The sequence below is a fragment of the Mesocricetus auratus genome, unplaced genomic scaffold (genome assembly GCF_017639785.1).
Source record: "Mesocricetus auratus isolate SY011 unplaced genomic scaffold, BCM_Maur_2.0 Super-Scaffold_100037, whole genome shotgun sequence".
NCBI lineage: Eukaryota > Metazoa > Chordata > Mammalia > Rodentia > Cricetidae > Mesocricetus > Mesocricetus auratus.
The window spans coordinates 5,999,790-6,017,175 of record NW_024429215.1 but is presented as its reverse complement, the minus strand read 5'-3'; the positions used below and the strand labels follow the sequence as shown (position 1 = coordinate 6,017,175).

General features: G+C 50.7%; 1 protein-coding gene across 2 annotated transcripts; it reads right to left on the bottom strand.

Moving 5' to 3' along the window:
* Positions 1-511: 511 nt before the first annotated feature.
* Cacng6 (calcium voltage-gated channel auxiliary subunit gamma 6) lies at positions 512-16,779 on the bottom strand. 2 transcript variants are annotated; one of them, XM_005084149.4, is made up of 4 exons: positions 15,304-16,774; positions 9,520-9,594; positions 7,883-8,020; positions 512-1,558 (listed from the first exon to the last, which is right to left on the bottom strand). In XM_005084149.4, the coding sequence occupies exons 1-4, from the start codon at positions 15,635-15,637 to the stop codon at positions 1,320-1,322; spliced, it is 786 nt and encodes a 261-aa protein (XP_005084206.2). In that variant the 5' UTR covers positions 15,638-16,774; the 3' UTR covers positions 512-1,319. The 2 variants fall into 2 exon arrangements, with proteins under 2 accessions (XP_005084206.2, XP_012979164.1); XM_013123710.3 differs by lacking the exon at positions 7,883-8,020 and having other exon boundaries at positions 15,304-16,779.
* Between the last annotated feature and the right edge of the window lie 607 nt (positions 16,780-17,386).

The window sequence follows — 17,386 nt, the reverse complement described above, 5'->3', positions numbered from 1 at the left end:
ACAGGTAAGACCCTCACACATAAAACAAAAACGAATAAACCTTTAAAAAGTCACATGAGAACCGGGTGGTGGTGGCTCACGCCTTTAATCCCAGCACTCGGGAGGCAGAGGCAGGCGGATCTCTGTGAGTTCGAGACCAACCTCGTCTACAGAGTGAGTTCCAGGACAGCCTCCAAAGCCACACAGAGAAACCCTGTCTCAGAAAAAAAAGTCATATGAAACCCAACATTTTGTACAGTGAATATGTGCATGCCCGTACATGTACACACCCAGGAAACTATAACCAAGTAAAGTTGCAATGACAGTCCCCTGCACGTGTGCTTTTGGGAGGGCCAAGGTTCAAACTGTGCCCATGTCTGCATTTGAACTGTTACCTTCTCCAAGTCCCCCTAATCTGCATGTGTGGACATGTGAACCAGTAACTCCAGGACAGACCGAACCATGTCTCCAGTGTATGGAGAGAACAGGGGTTCCTTGCCCCACCCTAGAACGCATGAGCTCCACACAGACACATCTTCAAACCTTTAATCCCAGATCAGATCACAGTGAAGTCAGACCCGGCTCTTCCCTGCCCCACCAGGCCACCGTAGGACGTCTCTCCTTCAAGTGAATCAGCACTGATACCTGGACAAGGACGGTCCCCAAATCCTGCGGGAACCCTTGCCCTCATCAGGTCCCTGGGAGGCTCCCCTGGGAGCCCAAATTTGCACACAGCCTCTTTCTACCCTGCCTTAAACAGTCCAAATTCAGTTTCCAAGAACAACATGTCTGTGTGTGCGTGCGGGCATGCGTGTGTGTGTGTGTGTGTGTGTGTGTGCATGCGTGCATGCATGCGTGTGTGTGTGTGTGTGTGTGTGTGTGTGTGTGTGTGCATGGGGAGTCAGAGTTCAGCATCAGGCATCTCCCTCCATAGCTTCCGCCTTATTTTTTGAGACAGGATCTCTCGCTGAACCTGGACCTCATTTGGCTAGGCTAGCTGGCCAGTGAGCCCCAGGCTTCTTCCCCCCAGTCTCTGCCTTCCCAATGCTGAGATTACAGACACATACCACTGATCTGGCCCCTTAAAGTGTGTTCTGGGGGCCCAAACTCAAGTCCTCATGCCTGCTCAGCAAGCACTTTTACCTACTGAGCCGTCTCCCACACCCCCCACCAAAAGTGTTATAAATAAACAGAGAGAAGGCAAGGAACCAAGATGTTCCGTTAAATGGGCCCTCGGAGTGGGAAGGACAGTTTCTCTGGGAGAGACATGGAAAGCCTTGAGGAGAAAGCTGGAAACCGAGGCAGGCTTGGCAGATGTCTACAGAAAGCAGACCAGGGCTCTAGGTGGTTGGGTCACCCCGCTTGGGACACAGTGACCCGCAGGGCCAGGAAGGCAGGCTGAGCAGCAGGAAACAGATTCCCCCCAGCAGCAGGATCAGGCCAGCACCCACGCCACAGCCCAGGGACCAGGAATACTCATAGGTCAGGCGTGGAGCTGGGGGAGTCTCGGGGCTGGCTCCCTGAAGCAGGGCTCTAACGGAATGCCGGAACACCTCCAGGCTGACGAAGAGCAGCAGGCCTGTCGGGGGAACAACAGAGTGAGACTCAGGCTTGGAGAGACGGCTCAGTGGTTAGGAGCACCGGCTGGTTTTCCCAGAGGACCTGGGTTCAATTCCCAGCACCCACGTGGTAGTTCATAACCACCTGTAACTCCAAGATCACCCTCACAGAGACATGCATACAGGTACAGGCAAAACACCAATGCACATAGACAGACAGACAGACAGACAGACAGACAGACAGACAAAAGTAGAGAGTGAGACTCTTGATCCTGGAACTCCAGCTTGGGTTTGAGACTGTCACCCCTTCATTCCTTTATCAATCCCCTTTTATCATCCAAGGATTTTCTTATGCTTTTCCCCCAAGTCATTCAACAGTCACCTTCATCCCATCAATGGGGCACAGGAAATATTACATCTGTGTAACGTGAGATGCCTGCCCGGCAGGTCCCTGGGGCCCTTGATCCCCAAATGAACACTCAGAGACTTATGTTAATTATAATGCTGTAGGCCAATGGCTTGAGCTTCTTATGGGCCAGCTTCTGTCTTAATCATTAACCCGTAACTACTAATCTATGTATTTCTACATGGTCTTGGCTTGCTGGAGAATGCCTGACTCACGTCCTCTCTTCTCGGGCACACATGATGACGACTCCTCTCTGCCTACACTTCCCAGAATTCTCCTCTTCTGGTAACCCCACCTATCCTCCCTGCCTGGCCACTGGCCACACAGTGTTTTTTATTCATCAACCAATAAGAGAAACATACACAGAATGACATCTCCCGTCACATCTGTGCTTACCATGCAGGCATGTTCTTGCCCACCCCTCAGTGTGTGTGTGCTTGTGTGTGTGTGTGTGTGTGTGTGCACGCGTGTTTGTGTGCATGTGTATGCATGCCTGTCCACGTGTGTATGAGTGAAGGCCAGAGGTCAATGCAAGGTGCCTTTTTCAATTACGTTCCACTTTATTTTCGAAGCACTGGGGATTGAACCCTGGACCTTGTGCTATCTAGGTAAGTGTTCTGCTCCAAAGCTACACCCCCAGCTCCCACTTTATTTTTAAAAAATGTCTTTAAATTGCACTTTGGTGAGTGTGTGTGCACACCAAGGCATGTGTGTGGAGGTCAGGGATCAATATTCTCCCTCCGCCATGTAGGACTTGGGGAGTGAAGTTGGCTATCAGGCTTGCGGTCATGTACCTAAGCCTGCTGGGCATCTTGCAGGCCCTACACCTTTTTTTTTTTTAAGACAGGGCCTCTCACTAATTTGGCTAGACTCACTGGCCAGCAAGCCCTCCTGTCTCTGCCACTCTGCTGGGATTATAGACTTATGAAGTATAGAGTATAAGAGCTGCCTTGCTTTTAATGGGTTCTGGAGATTAAACTCGGGTTGCTGTGCTTGCAACAACAAACGCTTTATTGACTGAGCCATTTCCCTAGCCTCCCATTTCTTCATTTTGAGACAAGGTCTCCTATAGCCCTAGCTGCCCCCGGAAGTCATTATGCATACCAGGCTGGCTTTGAAGTCGCAGAAATCCTCTTCCATCTGTTTAAATAGTAGGAACACAGACATTTTCCACTATGCCTGGCTTAATCACTTTTATTTGGGTTGGGGGTAGAGATTGAGACAGGATCTCTCTATGTAGTTCTGGTTGTCCTGGAGCTTGCTATGTAGATCAGATTGGCTTGGAACTCACAGAAATCCTCCTGCCTCTGCCTCCCAAGTGCTGGGATTAAAGGCATCTGCCACCACACCTCACAAACATCTGTGTGTGCACGGGTATTTCGTCTGCATTTTCATCTACACACTATGTGCCCACAATGCCCACTGAGGCATCGGATCCCCTGGTGTTACTGAATTGAACCTGAGTCCTCTGGAAAAGCTGCCAGTGCTCTTAACCGCTGAGACATCACTCCAGATGCAATCACTATTGTTTTTAAATGAATTGTTTGTTTCTTGGCTTAAGATGAAGTCTTGCTACGTAAATCAGCTGTTGTCTAATTCACAATTCTCTTGCCTTAGCCTCCTGAGTGTTAGGGTTATAGGTATATGCCACAATTACCTAACTAGTTGGTTGTGGGTTTTTCTCCAATCTTTTGAAATTGGAGAAATAATTAGACACTCCTGCCAAGCAAAGAATGCAAATTAGATACCACGTACTAATGGTTGCCATATTGCACCTTCTGAAACAAATATAGGAGGAGGAAGGAGGATTTCAGAGAGTGATGTGTGGTAGGGAGAAAAAAACTAAAGGGTGTATTTATGCAGGTGTGTGTGTGTGTGTGTGTGTGTGTGTGTGTGTACATACTATGTGCGTGCAGTACCCATAGAGGCCAGAAGAGGGAAAAAGATCTCAAATTGGAGTTAGGGGCCCCTATGATCTGCCTAACATAAGTGCTGGAAACCACACTTGGGTACTGTGGAAGAACACTAATTGCTCTTAACCACTGAGCTATCTCTTTAGCACCTCCAATTTTTTTAAAGTAGGGAGAGTCAGGAATAATTGTGCATGCCTATTCCCAGTACTCAGGATTACCACAAATTCAAGCCAGCCTGGGCTACATAATAAATTCCAGGCAAGTCATGGATAATTTTTTTAAAAATGCTGGCAATGATTTGGGGAAAGGGGAACCCATGTTCACTGTTGAGGAGAGTTTAAAATGTAGCTGCTATGCAAATCAGTGTCCCTGGGTAATATAAAAAAGCAGGCTGAGTGAGCCAAAAGTAGTAAGCCAGAGAGAAGCTCTCTTTCATGGCCTCTGCTTGAGTTCCTGTCTCCAAGTTCCTGCTCTGACTTTCCTTGGAGATGGACTGCTACTTGGAAGCATAAGATGAAATAAGCCTTTTCCTCACCAAGTTGCTTTTGATGATAGTGTTTCATCACAGCTGTAGAAACCAGAAGGTGGTGGGGCACACCTTTAATCCCAGCACTCAGGAGGCAGAGGCAGGTGGATCTCTACAGGATCGAGGCCAGCCTGGTCTACAGAGTGAGTTCCAGGACAGCCAAGGCTACACGGAGAAACCTTGTCTTGAAAAACCAATAAGCAAATAAGTCTAACTAGGATAACATACATCACTACTACCTTCGTCATCGCCATCATCACTAATAACGCAATGACGTCACCACATAAACGTTAACATCTACCATCATCATCTCTGGAGTCACCGCCCCTATCATCACAGCCTATTGTCTCCATGGTCTCTATCCCCACCCTCACTCCACCATCTTCACTTCTGCTGCCATTACTGCCATCTCTGTCACCATCATGACCACCTGTCACCACCATCATCTTCATCACCACCAATCCCATCATAGTCCCAATCACCACCACCTACCACCATCATCACCACCTGTCACCATCACCACCATCATCACCACCTACCACCACCATCACCATCAATCCCACCATAATCACCATCACCACCACCTACCACCACCATCATCACCATCAATCTCATCACAATCGCCATCATCACCACCATCATCACCATCAATCCCACCATAATCACCATCATCACCATCACCTACCACCATCATCACCACCTCCCACCATCATCACCGTCAATCCCATCACGATCACCATCACCACCCCCATCATTACCCACATCATCACTCTCACCACCATCACTATCAGCATTGATACCATCAGCATCTCTGACATCACCTATTGCCACTTCAACTGTCAAAACCACACTTTGGATAGCTCCTATTATCCTTTGACCATCAGTTTAAAGGTCACTCTCTTGGGGAGTTTCTTTGACATGCAATCCCACGGCAGTGTAGCCTTCACATCCATTCCCATCACAATCGTAGTTGAACTGTTATATGTGTAATTATTAGTCATTATCAGCCGGGATGAAGTGCACTTGATAGCAGACATGGTGTCTTATTGATTTAGTCTTGTGCCTGTAGCATCTCCCAGAAAATAGCAAGTGCTCACAAGCACACAAAGAATAAAGAAATGAATTTGTGTGATTAATAATTTTTCTAATCATTGCATCTGGCTCAACAAAGAAGCTCTGGACAATAGAAGGAATTTACCAATGACACTCCATGGTTCCAAACACAGCTAGCACCCTTGGTAAGGCATTAAAAAACAAAACAAAACGTGGTCTCCAGCTAAGCATTCATTCTACATACCAGCTCTAAGCCTACAAAGACTCACAAGTCCCAAAATTCAATGATGCAGTTCAGTGAAAAAGAGGCCAAGAAGGCTTAATATCAAGCCTGCACAAGACCTGCACAAGATTAGAACATCAACAATCCATTATGGAAGCGGAAGATACAGGTAACTATAATGGTTTCTGGGCAAGGGTAGATATATTCCTTAGTGGTGTTACAGTCACTAGTAAGTTGACTTTGGTCAAGTAAATAACCTTCTACCCATGCAGGCAATCCTAATTAAACGCAGTGGAGATCCCAAAAAAGCCATGAAAGTTGAGGGGGGACTTGGAAACGAGGGGGTTGGCAGGAGAGGGACAAGGAAGAATGCATGGGGTTTGGATGTGAGCAAAGTGTCACACGTCATACATACGTGTCACATACGTGTCTGTGTGTGGATGCGTGAAAACTGTGAGCAGATTTCTTTTTTAAATGTCCCACCTCTGCCATTAGTGGTTATGTGGCTATGGGAAGCCACTTGACTTTTCCGAACTTCAGTGTTCTTATTGACAAAGTGAAGAATAGTAACCTTTGGGGCTGGAGAGGTGGCTTGGTGGTTAAGAGCACTTGTTGCTCATACAGAGGACCCAGGTAGGGTTCCCAGCACCCACATGGCAGCTCACAACCATCCGTACTTAACTCCAAGGGATCCAATGCCCTTCTCTGGACTCCTCAGGCACCAGCACACATTTGGTGAACATGCATGAAGACAAGCATTCACACATATAAAATAAAAATAAGTAAATAATATTAGCAACCTTTAGCTAGTCCACTCCATGTAAAGCTCTGAGGCAGAGGTGGGCTAACCTGAAGCCTTTTGTTATTACTGGGGTATACATTTCACAAGATGTAGCATCTTTTTTTTCCTGAATATCCACCTATAAGAATACAACGCATGAGACTGGAGAGATGGCTTGGTGGTTAAGAGTGCTGGCTGCTCTTCCAAAGGTCCTGAGTTCAATTCCCAGCACCCACATGGTGGTTCACAACCAACTGTAATGGGATCAGATTGCCTCTTCTGATATGCATGAAGACAGAGCACTCATACACATAAATACATGATAGATAGACAGACCGAGAGACAGACAGGCAGATCCTAGAAGCACAGCACAGTCCCTGCAGATTCCAAGTCCCAAACTCAAAGACTGTTTGGAAACCTTCTGAATGATTTGAGATGCTCTCATCTTCAGACCTATTCAACCTTTGAGCTTCTTTGACCTCCCAGCATGCAATATTACTCAGAGAACATGCCTCGGCTTCCAAGTACACAACACAGTGTTGAAGATTCCAGGCCAAATCTAAAAGAGTGCTTGAAGAGAATTCAATTGCCATGCAACAACTGGGTTTAGGATGCTCCTAGCTTTTAAGATTTTGCATAAATTCACTCCAACGCCTGGCGTGCAACAGCGCCTGGAGATCAACCCCTCCCCCTTAACATCAAACAAGCGTTGGAGACCCCATGTCCAAACCTAAAATAGTATTTGGAGACATTCCACTCCATTGCCGACAACAAGATTTGGAATTCTTCCATCTTTGAGTCTACTCGAGCCCTTGGACAGACCGACCCCTCCTCTACCCCAGCATGGAGGAGTAAGCGGAGGAGATTCCATTTTCATTGTACAGAGACTCTTAGAACTTGCAGCTCCAAATGTGTAAGAGCATTTGAATCTAAATAAACCTTGCCAGCAAGAGTCCTTGGAATGTTTCCATCTTTGAGCCCACCAGAGCTCCTGGGTTTCTCCTCACTCCCAGCATGCATCTGTGCTTGGAGAGTCTACTTCCCAGCATGCAACACTGTGTGGAGTTCCCACTGCTCGGCACTCAAATGTGTGAGTGGAGATGCTAACTTCCAGCCTGCAACAGCTGGTAGAGCGTCAACCTCCCAGCATGCAACAGTGTGTAGAGATCCACCTCCCAGCATGCAACAGTGTGTAGAGATCCACCTCCCAGCATGCAACAGTGTGTAGAGATCCACCTCCCAGCATGCAACAGTGTGTAGAGATCCACCTCCCAGCATGCAACAGTGTGTAGAGATCCACCTCCCAGCATGCAACAGTGTGTAGAGATCCACCTCCCAGCATGCAACAGTGTGTTGAGATCCACCTCCCAGCATGCTGCAATGTGGAGAGACCTCACTTCCCAGCATGCAATGCCCTTGGCCTCCACACACTCAGCCCTCACCTGAGAGGCCAAAGCAGACAGCTCCCAAGCGGAGCAGGAACTCTGCACCTTTACTGAGCACCATGATGACACAGAGGCAGCCCAAGGCCACGGCTGTCAGGCTCAGCACGGCTATCACAGCAGCTGCCAGGTTGACCTCTGCAAGGAGGGGCCAGGGAAGAGGCAGAGAGCATGGGAACGGGGGAATGGACAGCATTCCTCCACAGGAAGCAGAACCAGAGGGATGGAAGACTTCAGTCATCCTGAGAGCGTGTTACTGATACTGTAACTTTCAGAATGGAGACTCGGGGTCGGGCAGTGGTGGCGCACGCCTTTAATCCCAGCACTTAAGAGGCAGAGGAAGGTGGATCTCTGTGAGTCCGAGGCCATCGAGTTCCAGGACAGGCTCCAAAGCTACACGGAGAAAACTTGTCTCGAAAAACCAAAAGAATGGAGACTTGGCTGGCTCAGGTTATAGAGCGAAGAAGGGGACAAGGCCAGGTAGGGGATACTAGAATGATCATCTGCAATTTATCCTTTGGTCATCACTGCATTAACAGATGATGAAGTGGAGGTAGAGGGGTATAGGGGACAGTGACAAAGGTGATTCACTATCTTGCAACCATTCAGGTTGTAATTTCCCCAACTGCTCCCCAGCCAGAAAATTCTGGTAAAGTCCTACACTCCTCTCAGTCTTTGGCTCTGGAAAAATCGGGATTAGAAGTCACATCAAGTGCCCAGTGTGGTGCTTAGCACCCAGAAGAGTGCACCGGTTATTTTACCAACTCAGAGGTGCACGGTGACTTGACCCAGCTCACGCGGAGACGGTATGCGGCCATAGTGTGCACCAGGACTCACAGGTTTAGCTGCATTAAATCCTCATTTTGACAAAAAAAGTGAGAGACATGAAATGATCCCAGTGGAGACACCAGGCCACTGGAGTGATGTTCAGGAAGCTGGACTTGGGGCAGAAAGCACAAAGCCCTCGGAGTTGCGTTGTTCAATACAGCAGTAGCTACCGGACACATTCAATTAAAAGTCCGTTTTTGCCATCACAGCAGCCACCTTCCTAGTAATCAGCAGTGCCATGTGTCTTGGGATTAGGATGGAGACTAAGTGATACTCTCAACCATTCCTGATTTGTGTCCTCACCTGGACCATGAAGCTACAGTCCCAACCTTGTAGGGTGACACCAAGCACTAGAGTTTGTGCTAACCAACCTCATGTGCTGAGCTTAGAATTTAAAGTGTCCTTAAAATGCTTGTGACGTTCCATACCGACAGGAAGCATGATTTACCCACACAGTACAGGCAGAGTTGGCGGCCAGAGTGCTGGACACAAGGTCTAGTTATCAGTGTCCCAACTCTTTTTGGGGGGGCCAAGATTACTCTGTGGCTGTCATGGAACTTGCTCTGTAGACCAGGCTGGCCTGGAACTCAGAGATGCATCCGCCTCTGCCTTCTTTCTGAGTACTGGGATTAAAAGCGTGTGTCACCCCTTCCTGGCCATTGCCCCCCACTCTTAACCCACCATCACCCTCCAAACGTGGGACAGCCACTGAAGCCGCGCCCATCCTGAGCACAGTGCCATCATCATTCACTCCTTCGGAGCTGTCACCCCACCCCAGGCCTCCTTGTCACAATACGAGATGCCCTCACCTTTCTTGGTGGTTCTCTGGAAGATGCGAGCGTTCTCCCCCGTGGTGAAGAATTTGAAGTAGGTGCAGTTTGCTTCTGTGGGGTGCGGGGAAGAAAAGAGGGGAGACGATGGCATGAAGTTCTGGGTAAGCACAAGGCTGGCCACTGCCCAGACACTGACAGGTAGCTAAGAATAGAATATTAGTATGGCTGACACACAGCAGAGAAAAATCAGGCTGGCAAGAGGGCTCAGCATATAAAAGTGTTTGTTGCTAAGCCTCATGACCTGAGTTTGATCCTTAGAATCCACATGAGAGAAGGAGAGAACTGACTCCTGTTTGCACGGACACACACACACACACACACACACACACACACACACGCACGCACGCATGCACACACACACACACACACGCACGCACGCATGCACACACACACACACACACACACACACACACCGCGGTTAGGGGAGGGGAATAAAAAAATAAACGCACCAAGATGGAAAACGACACTGACATGTAAATACCACTTGTCACATCACTAATGTCCGGGGAGTGTGGCTCTAACCCCAAGCCCTGCAGTCTAAGCCTTTGGCACAAGTGAGCAATTACCCTCTCTGGACCCTCAGATTCCTCCTCTTTAAATGAGCTGACAGTCTCCCTCCCGGCTCCTTCATGTGAGTCTGAGGAGCAAGTGGATTGGAAATGATTTATCATTGCATTCAACAAAGGACACCGAGATGCAAGTACCGGGAGGCTAAGAGACTGGGGAAGATGCCTCTCTCCTATGCTGCATACACAAAGGGCTCCTGCGGACTAGCAAGGCGGGGGAGAGAAGTAACCCCATTGAAACGCGGGCAAAGGGTATGAATAGTTATTCGCAGGAGGGCAAGTCTGGATAGTTCACAAGTACATGAAGAGAGTCTCTGCGGCAGCGGGAGTCAGGGAGACGCGACTTGAACCAGCGGGGAGGTACCACTTCAGATCAATTAGTTGGGCAAATATTGAAAGGGCAGTGGGAAGCGCTGGGGGGAGATGAGAGGCGGCAGCTGGAAGCCTAAACTGGCACTAGTCTGTGTGCGAAGGACTCTGACACACTTGGAAAGTGAAGTACAGGTGTACAGCAGGCAATGCCCATCCCGCCAGTCATGGGCCGTGTGTAGGACCGAGGAACAGTACAAGCATGTCACCTTGCAGCTGGGGAGATGGCTCTGAGGTTAAGAGCATGTATCACCCCTGCTGAGGAGTTATGGTCCTGATGTCTACTGCAATGATTCAGGCATTACCCTGGCCTGCCCCTGTCACCTGGCAGAATGCACTCAGGCAGTGCCCTGGTCAGCCCAGGGTTCCGTGACTGAGTAGTCTGCACGCAGGTGCAAAGGAGCCCTTTAAGAGAAAGACCCCGCCCACTTTCTTTGCCACTCTCTTTCCTGCTGTTCCCCTGGGACAGACAGGGCTTTTCCTGTCTCCCTCTTCTCTTCTGTCCTCTCTCTATGTCTCTGTGTCTCTTCACCTCTTCTCTCTTTCCTTCCCCCTCCCCTCTCTAATAAAACTTCTCACTAAGCTCTGTCTGTCTGGCATGTTTGTCCCCAGCCCCGGCCACCCTCGCCTGCCATGGAATCCACCAAGCTTTCCCTCATGCTTTATCATAACACCTACAATGCCTTTTCTGGACTCTGTGGGCCTTTCTGGGCCTTCACACACACAAGTGCACACCGTCCCCAAATATACACAAAATTGAAAAGTAAAAGTATAAAAACTCATGATCATGCACACAGAAGCCATCCTAATCTACATAAATACACACTTCGGTGTTCTTAAGATGAATCGGCTCAAACGTGCACTTCTCAGAACACATCCCTGTCACTAAGTGACACATGTTTGTAGTTCTATGACACAATAATTTCACTTCTGGATATTCCAAGGAGGAGGATATAGGAATATAGATGTGGTTGTTCTCTGTGGCATCGCTTACTAAAATGGAGCAGGAAATAATCAGAGTGTCCATCTCCTGGGCAATAAGCAATTGAGACAGATGCTCTCATGAACATCTTTATAACACAGAGTCGCCGCCGTGAACTGCAAAAACATAGAGCAAGCGAGGGAGATTTGGAAATCAGTGTTGAGCAAGAAAAATTACACTGAAAACAACATAAAGTCACATGCTACCACATTTCCTCAAATCAAAATGCACATGTAGAGAAACTCAAACTCTACATATATTTCCGAGTCAAACCATGTGTGCGTGGGTGCAAACGTCAGACACGCGTAACAGGATTGAATTAAGAAAGAATTCTCTTTGAGACAGGGTCTCCCTGTGTAGCCCTGGCTGTCCTGGAATTTGATAATGTAGACCAGGCTGACCTCAAATGCACAGAGATCTTCCTGGCTCTGCCTCCCTAGTGCTGGGATTAAAGGTGTGTACCACCATGCACAGCTCAGGAAATAAATTTTAAAATAGGAAAATGTGGCACCAGACTGGGCTATGTGGGGGCTTGTCTTTAAAAAGAAGTAATTTTCAAGACACAGCATGAGAAAGGCCTTGCGAAAGCAGACTACAATTTCTATGTATACGTTTTATGTAAACACACGTAAGACTCACTCAATGCCGTTGCTAATTTAAGTATGCCTAACTTGCTAAGACAGGGTTGCACGTATCCTACACTGACCTTGAGCCTGCTGTGAAGTAAAGGACAGCCTTGAACTTCTGACCCTCCTGCCTCCTCCTCCCAAGTGCTAGAGCTACAGGTGTGTGGTACCACGCCCGGTTTATGTGATGGTGGGGATCAAACTCAGGACTCGCACGCTAGGCAAGCATCACGACAACTGAACTGCATCCTGAATCCTAAAGTGCATTCTACGCTCTGACCTACAAGTAGTTGGGAGCACAGAAACTGGGGCCAGACAACATGGAGAAGTAGAAATGGAACATTATCAATAGAAGGGGAGATACGAAGGGGCAAGGGGACAGAGCCACATCAAGGGAGGGTGTGGGGCATGCCGGATATCAGCTTGGTGAAGAAAGGTTTGTCGTTTCCAGGCTGCAGCAGCTCCAAGCGTCAGCCCGTCATCCCACAACACCGAGAGACAAAGCCCACTTCCCGTGAAAGGAAGATGCTCTCTGCAGCCACTGGTAGAGGATGACATTCTATACCCATGAGGGAATGCAGAGTCTCTTCTGGGGCTGGGTGTGGTTGGTGTCTGGCATCCCGTTTGGCTGCTGATAACAGGACTTTGTGTCCGTGTCCCCCAGAGGGTAGGGCAAACTCACTTGGGAAGCAACAGAGCGAGTCACTCTCTGATAGCCAAGGGACATTAACGGCTTTCTTTTTCAAGTGAAGTTATTTCTTTGGGACAGTGGAGTCCAAGAGAGATCCTCTGATGGGACAGAATTATGGGATGTTGGGAATGGCTTTGTAAGAAAGGTGAAATCCTCTTCCTTTGTTTTTTGTTTGGTTACTTGTTTGTTTGTTTTTCTTAACACAAGGTATTATGCGGCCTAGGCTGGCCTACAACTTCACTATGTAGCCAAGCTGGCTTTGAACTCCTGGCCTCCCTGCTTCTGCCTCCTGAGTACTGGTGTGTGCCGCCGTGCTCAGTGGTGAAGTCCTTTCTGACTAGTAGAGGAAACAGCAAGAGATATGAAGGACCTCATCATACATGGTGAAGTGGCAGGGAACAGTCCCCTCTCTCCGAGATGGAGGGTCTCTGAGACCTTCCTAAGCTCTAATGACACACGCCGAGAGCCAAGCCCCACAGAACCAGCCCAAGGCACAGGCTGGGTACCAAGAGTTCTTCCTTCTTAATTTTATCCCCAGAAGAACATGTATGGTGGTAATCCACCACTGAGCCACACCCCAGCCCCTCACTGGGGGATTCTAGGCAGGGGCTCTACCTCTGAGCCACACCTCAGCCCCTCACTGGGGGATTCTAGGCAGGGGCTCTACCTCTGAGCCATACCCCAGCCCCTCACTGGGGGATTCTAGGCAGGGGCTCTACCTCTGAGCCACACCTCAGCCCCTCACTGGGGGATTCTAGGCAGGGGCTCTACCACTGAGCCACACCCCAGCCCCTCACTGGGGTATTCTAGGCAGGGGCTCTACCACTGAGCCACACCCCAGCCCCTCACTGGGGGATTCTAGGCAGGTGCTCCATCACTGAGTTACACCCTAGCCCCTCACTGGGGCATTCTAGGCAGGGGCTCTACCTCTGAGCCACAGCCACAGCTCCTCACTGGGGGATTCTAGGCAGGTGCTCTACCTCTGAGCCACACACCCAGCCCCTCACTGGGGAACTCTCTGCAAGTGTTCTACCACTGAGGCATGTCCCCAACCATCTTTTTGCTTTTTAGGAGAGGATCTCAGGGCCGGACGGTGCGTACGCCCTTCATCCCAGCACTTGGGAGGCAGAGGTAGGTGGATCTCTGTGAGTTCCAAGACAGCCAGGGCTGTTACACAGAAAAACACTGTCTCAGACAGAGACAGAGAGACACAGACATACAGAGAGACAGAGACACAGAGGGAGGATCTCACAAAGTTACCCAGGCTGACTCTGACCTCCCTCTGTATCCCAGGCTGCCCTTGAGCTCACAGTCCTCCTGCCTCTGCCTCCCGAGTGCCTGTGATTACAGAACTGCACCTCCAGGCCTGGCTAGTGTCCTGTACCCGTTTACACTGTCCCATTCTGCAAAGGTTTGCAATCATCTTGACTGAGGTCCCGAGCAGTGAGAAACACCAGAAAAGAACTGTTTGTGATAGCTGATCAGGACAGGTAGCTCAAGCCAAGCTGCAAACAGTGCCTTCCCACTTCCAAGGCTTAAAGCACCCCATGTCGGGTTCCGTATCCCATCTGGAAAAGCAGGGGTTGGGGAATGAAATCCAGAGCACAGAAGGAGGCGAAAGGTTAGGTCCCCTTGAGGGGTCCTAAGACTACTGGGGAGCAGCTCGCCGGAGCTCATCAAACAAATGATATCCAAAGTGGTTTTCGATGGGTGTCAAATACTGTCCTTGAGTCAAAAGAGGTAAAATAAACACCTATCCAGTTCCCAGGGGAGTATAGAATGTCCCACTTGTGTAAGGACAGGGCATACCGTGTTCTGTCAGAGAGAGTGGGGTAAAGGGTAGCTCGCTGGCATGGCTGAGCACAAAGGAGTCACCCACCCGTGGGGAAGTGAAGGGTACAATGTCTGTCGAGCAAGGGAGAAGGGTTGGAATGTCTGCTCTGACCACGCACAGCTCGGAGGGAATGGAAATAAACATTTCCCAGGACAGACAATGCGCACACTTCATCTGATTGTATCCACAAACAGGGAATCAGCACAGATTTTTTTTTACTTCCGGGTGGGCGTAGGGTGGTCTGTCTGCACAGAGGCTCACAGAGAGGGAATGTGGGATGTCTCCAGGCTTCTCGTTAAGGGCACAGGCTGTCTGTGGGTGCATGGCTGTCTGATGGGGGGAATGACGGCAGTTCTAGGGGATACGGGTTGGCGGGGGCGGTTACAGACTGTTCTGAGGGTACCAGCTGGGTCTGGAGGCACACAGGCTGTCTCCAAGGGGTACAGGCTGGTCTGGGGCACAGGCCATAGCTAGAACAAACTTTATAAGAAATAAGTTTCTTTAAGGGATATGCTACTTAAGGACATGGGCTATGTCTGGGTTTCTCTCCCCCCATCCACTTCCTCTCCAGTTTCTGTGATGGGGGCACAAACTCTTTCTCAGGGTTAAGACTTTTTTTTCCCCCTTACAACAAGGTTTTCCCAGACACAAGCGTCTTTCTCCCTGAGAAAGCTCAGGACACAACCTCTCACCTCCTGGCAGCTCAGCCGGGCCACAGGTATCCCTGCCCGCGGGCACGTCCGCCTGCCACAGTCGTTTGACGCACACCTTCCAAAGCCCCATATGGGCGGCCTCGCAGACGGCGCTGCCGTTGGTCTTGTATGTATAAAGTTCCACCCAGAACTCGGTGCCCACCGACAGCACAGCCAGCGTGGCACCCACGGTAGCCAACAGCAACGCCAGCTTGATCTTGCCCTCCCGCTCCGGAGTCAAGCCGAGATTCTGCTGTCCCTGGGCACGACGCCGGCCCACAGCCGCTCGACGGCGGTCCTCCTCTTGCATGAAGAAGTTAGACCACATCATCATGATGATGGGAGCGGGCGGGCAGGGACCAGGCGAGCTTTGAGGAGTCAGACAGAGCCGTGCAGGGGGCCTGGGGGGCGGTAGGGAGCAGCCCTGGACTTTCGAAGGAAGTTGGGGGGGGGCTCAGTGACAACTAGATTGGGAATGAGCAAAAGTTGAACCCCCAAATCCTAGAGGCCTCTGCCTCTCAGGAAAGGAAAAATAAACAACAACAATAACAACAACAAAAAACCCTGCTATTTTCTCGGCCTAAGGATGCCTGGTAGGGTTTACACAGACACTTGTGCGCGTGAATGCGGCACGGGCGAGGCCTAGAGGGAAAGTCGAGCTCCTGTGAGGCTCACCCACTCTGGGAGCCCAGTCTCTACGGGATGCTGATGGGGTCTGCTGCAAGCCTCCGAATCTTCCCAAAGAGGGGAACTGAGGTATTCCGTGTGTTTGAGAGAGACGGTCTAGGGTTCTTCGGGCTCCGAGTTTGAAAAGGGAGGAATCTCACACACCTTCAGATTACACAAGTTAGCATTGGGAGTTTCCCGGGGGGGGGAGATTAGGAACCCCTCCGAGTCTCAGAGACAAGGAGGATCCTCCAATAGCAGATCCGAGTGCCCCCACTGGAATTCCAGGGAAAGAGAGGGGATGGGTGAGTCATTAACTACTCAGAAAAGAGCCCGAGTCTCCACGGTGACTGAGAATCACGGTGGGAGTCCAGGAAAAAAAAAAAAAAGGCTGGGGGGACTCTCTGAGAGCCCAGGAGGAGGACCAGGGTCCCGACAGGGCTCAGCCCAAGGCACTGTGGTCCATCCACACTGTGCGTCTCGGAGAGCCAGAGCAAAGCACCCTGGGGGGACACAGGACCTGGGAAGGGACACTCGGCGAGTCTGCCTCCAGTCGCTCGGCTCCCCCTCCCCCGGGCTCCCAGGGCCGGCCGGGCCGGGATCGCTCCAGACTCAGCTCGGGGTCCCGCGCTCCCCTCGGTCTTCCCACCCGGGTCCCCCGGGGCACGGGCCCCCCTCGCGCTCTCCTGCCTCCGCGCCGCGCCGGCCCCAGCTCCGCGAAGCCTCCGAAAGCTACGCCCGGCTTATGCTCGCCTCCGCCCGCTCGGCCCTCCGGCCCCGCTGCGCTCGCTCCGGGCCTCGCCCCATCCGCCCACCCCCTCACCCCACCGGCTATTTCGGGCTCGACCCGTAAATAACACCCGCACCTGTCGCGGGCGCCTGTTGCCATAGGGATCCCGGGTATTTTAAGGGGACAAGGGGCGGGGGAGGGAGGCCTCTAGGAAGGAGGGGCTGGGGGCCGGGGCTTCTAGAGGCAGGACCGACGGAGATTTGTCCCGCACCACCCCACCCCCGAGGGTCCGGAGGCGGGGCTGCAAAGTCCAGACTCCAAAATCTGCAGGCCTGGGGCCAGTAAAGGATTGAGAACTTAGGGTTTCTGTCCTGAGCTGGCTGGGCTGGAGACTGGCTCGCCGAACTGCTGGATTCCGAGGGCCAGGGGCTAGGGAGGAAAGGACTGGAGGTGGGGGTGGGGTGGACCCCTGAGTCTGAGGGTGGAGGACTTGAGTGCGGGCTTCTGGGTTTGGAGAGGAGGGGCTGGGTCCGGACTCCCGAGTGTGAGGTGGTGAAGGGCTTAGGCTCGCACTCCTGGGTTTCATGGAGAAAAAAAGTGGAACTCCTAGGTATGAGGGAGGAGGTCTTCAGTGTAAATTTCTGGTCCTGAGGTCGGAGGACTGCGGTCTGGACTCCTGGGTCTGAG

Bases quoted from the DNA above. Each gene is read 5' to 3' on its own strand.
- Cacng6 (XM_005084149.4), bottom strand. From the start codon at position 15,637: ATGATGATGTGGTCTAACTTCTTCATGCAAGAGGAGGACCGCCGTCGA. The intron at 9,595-15,303 runs GTGAGAGGTTGT...CGCACCCCACAG, and splicing joins CCCGGCTGAGCTGCCAGGAG to AAGCAAACTGCACCTACTTC. The intron at 1,559-7,882 runs GTGAGGGCTGAG...TTCCCCCGACAG, and splicing joins TGTCTGCTTTGGCCTCTCAG to GCCTGCTGCTCTTCGTCAGC.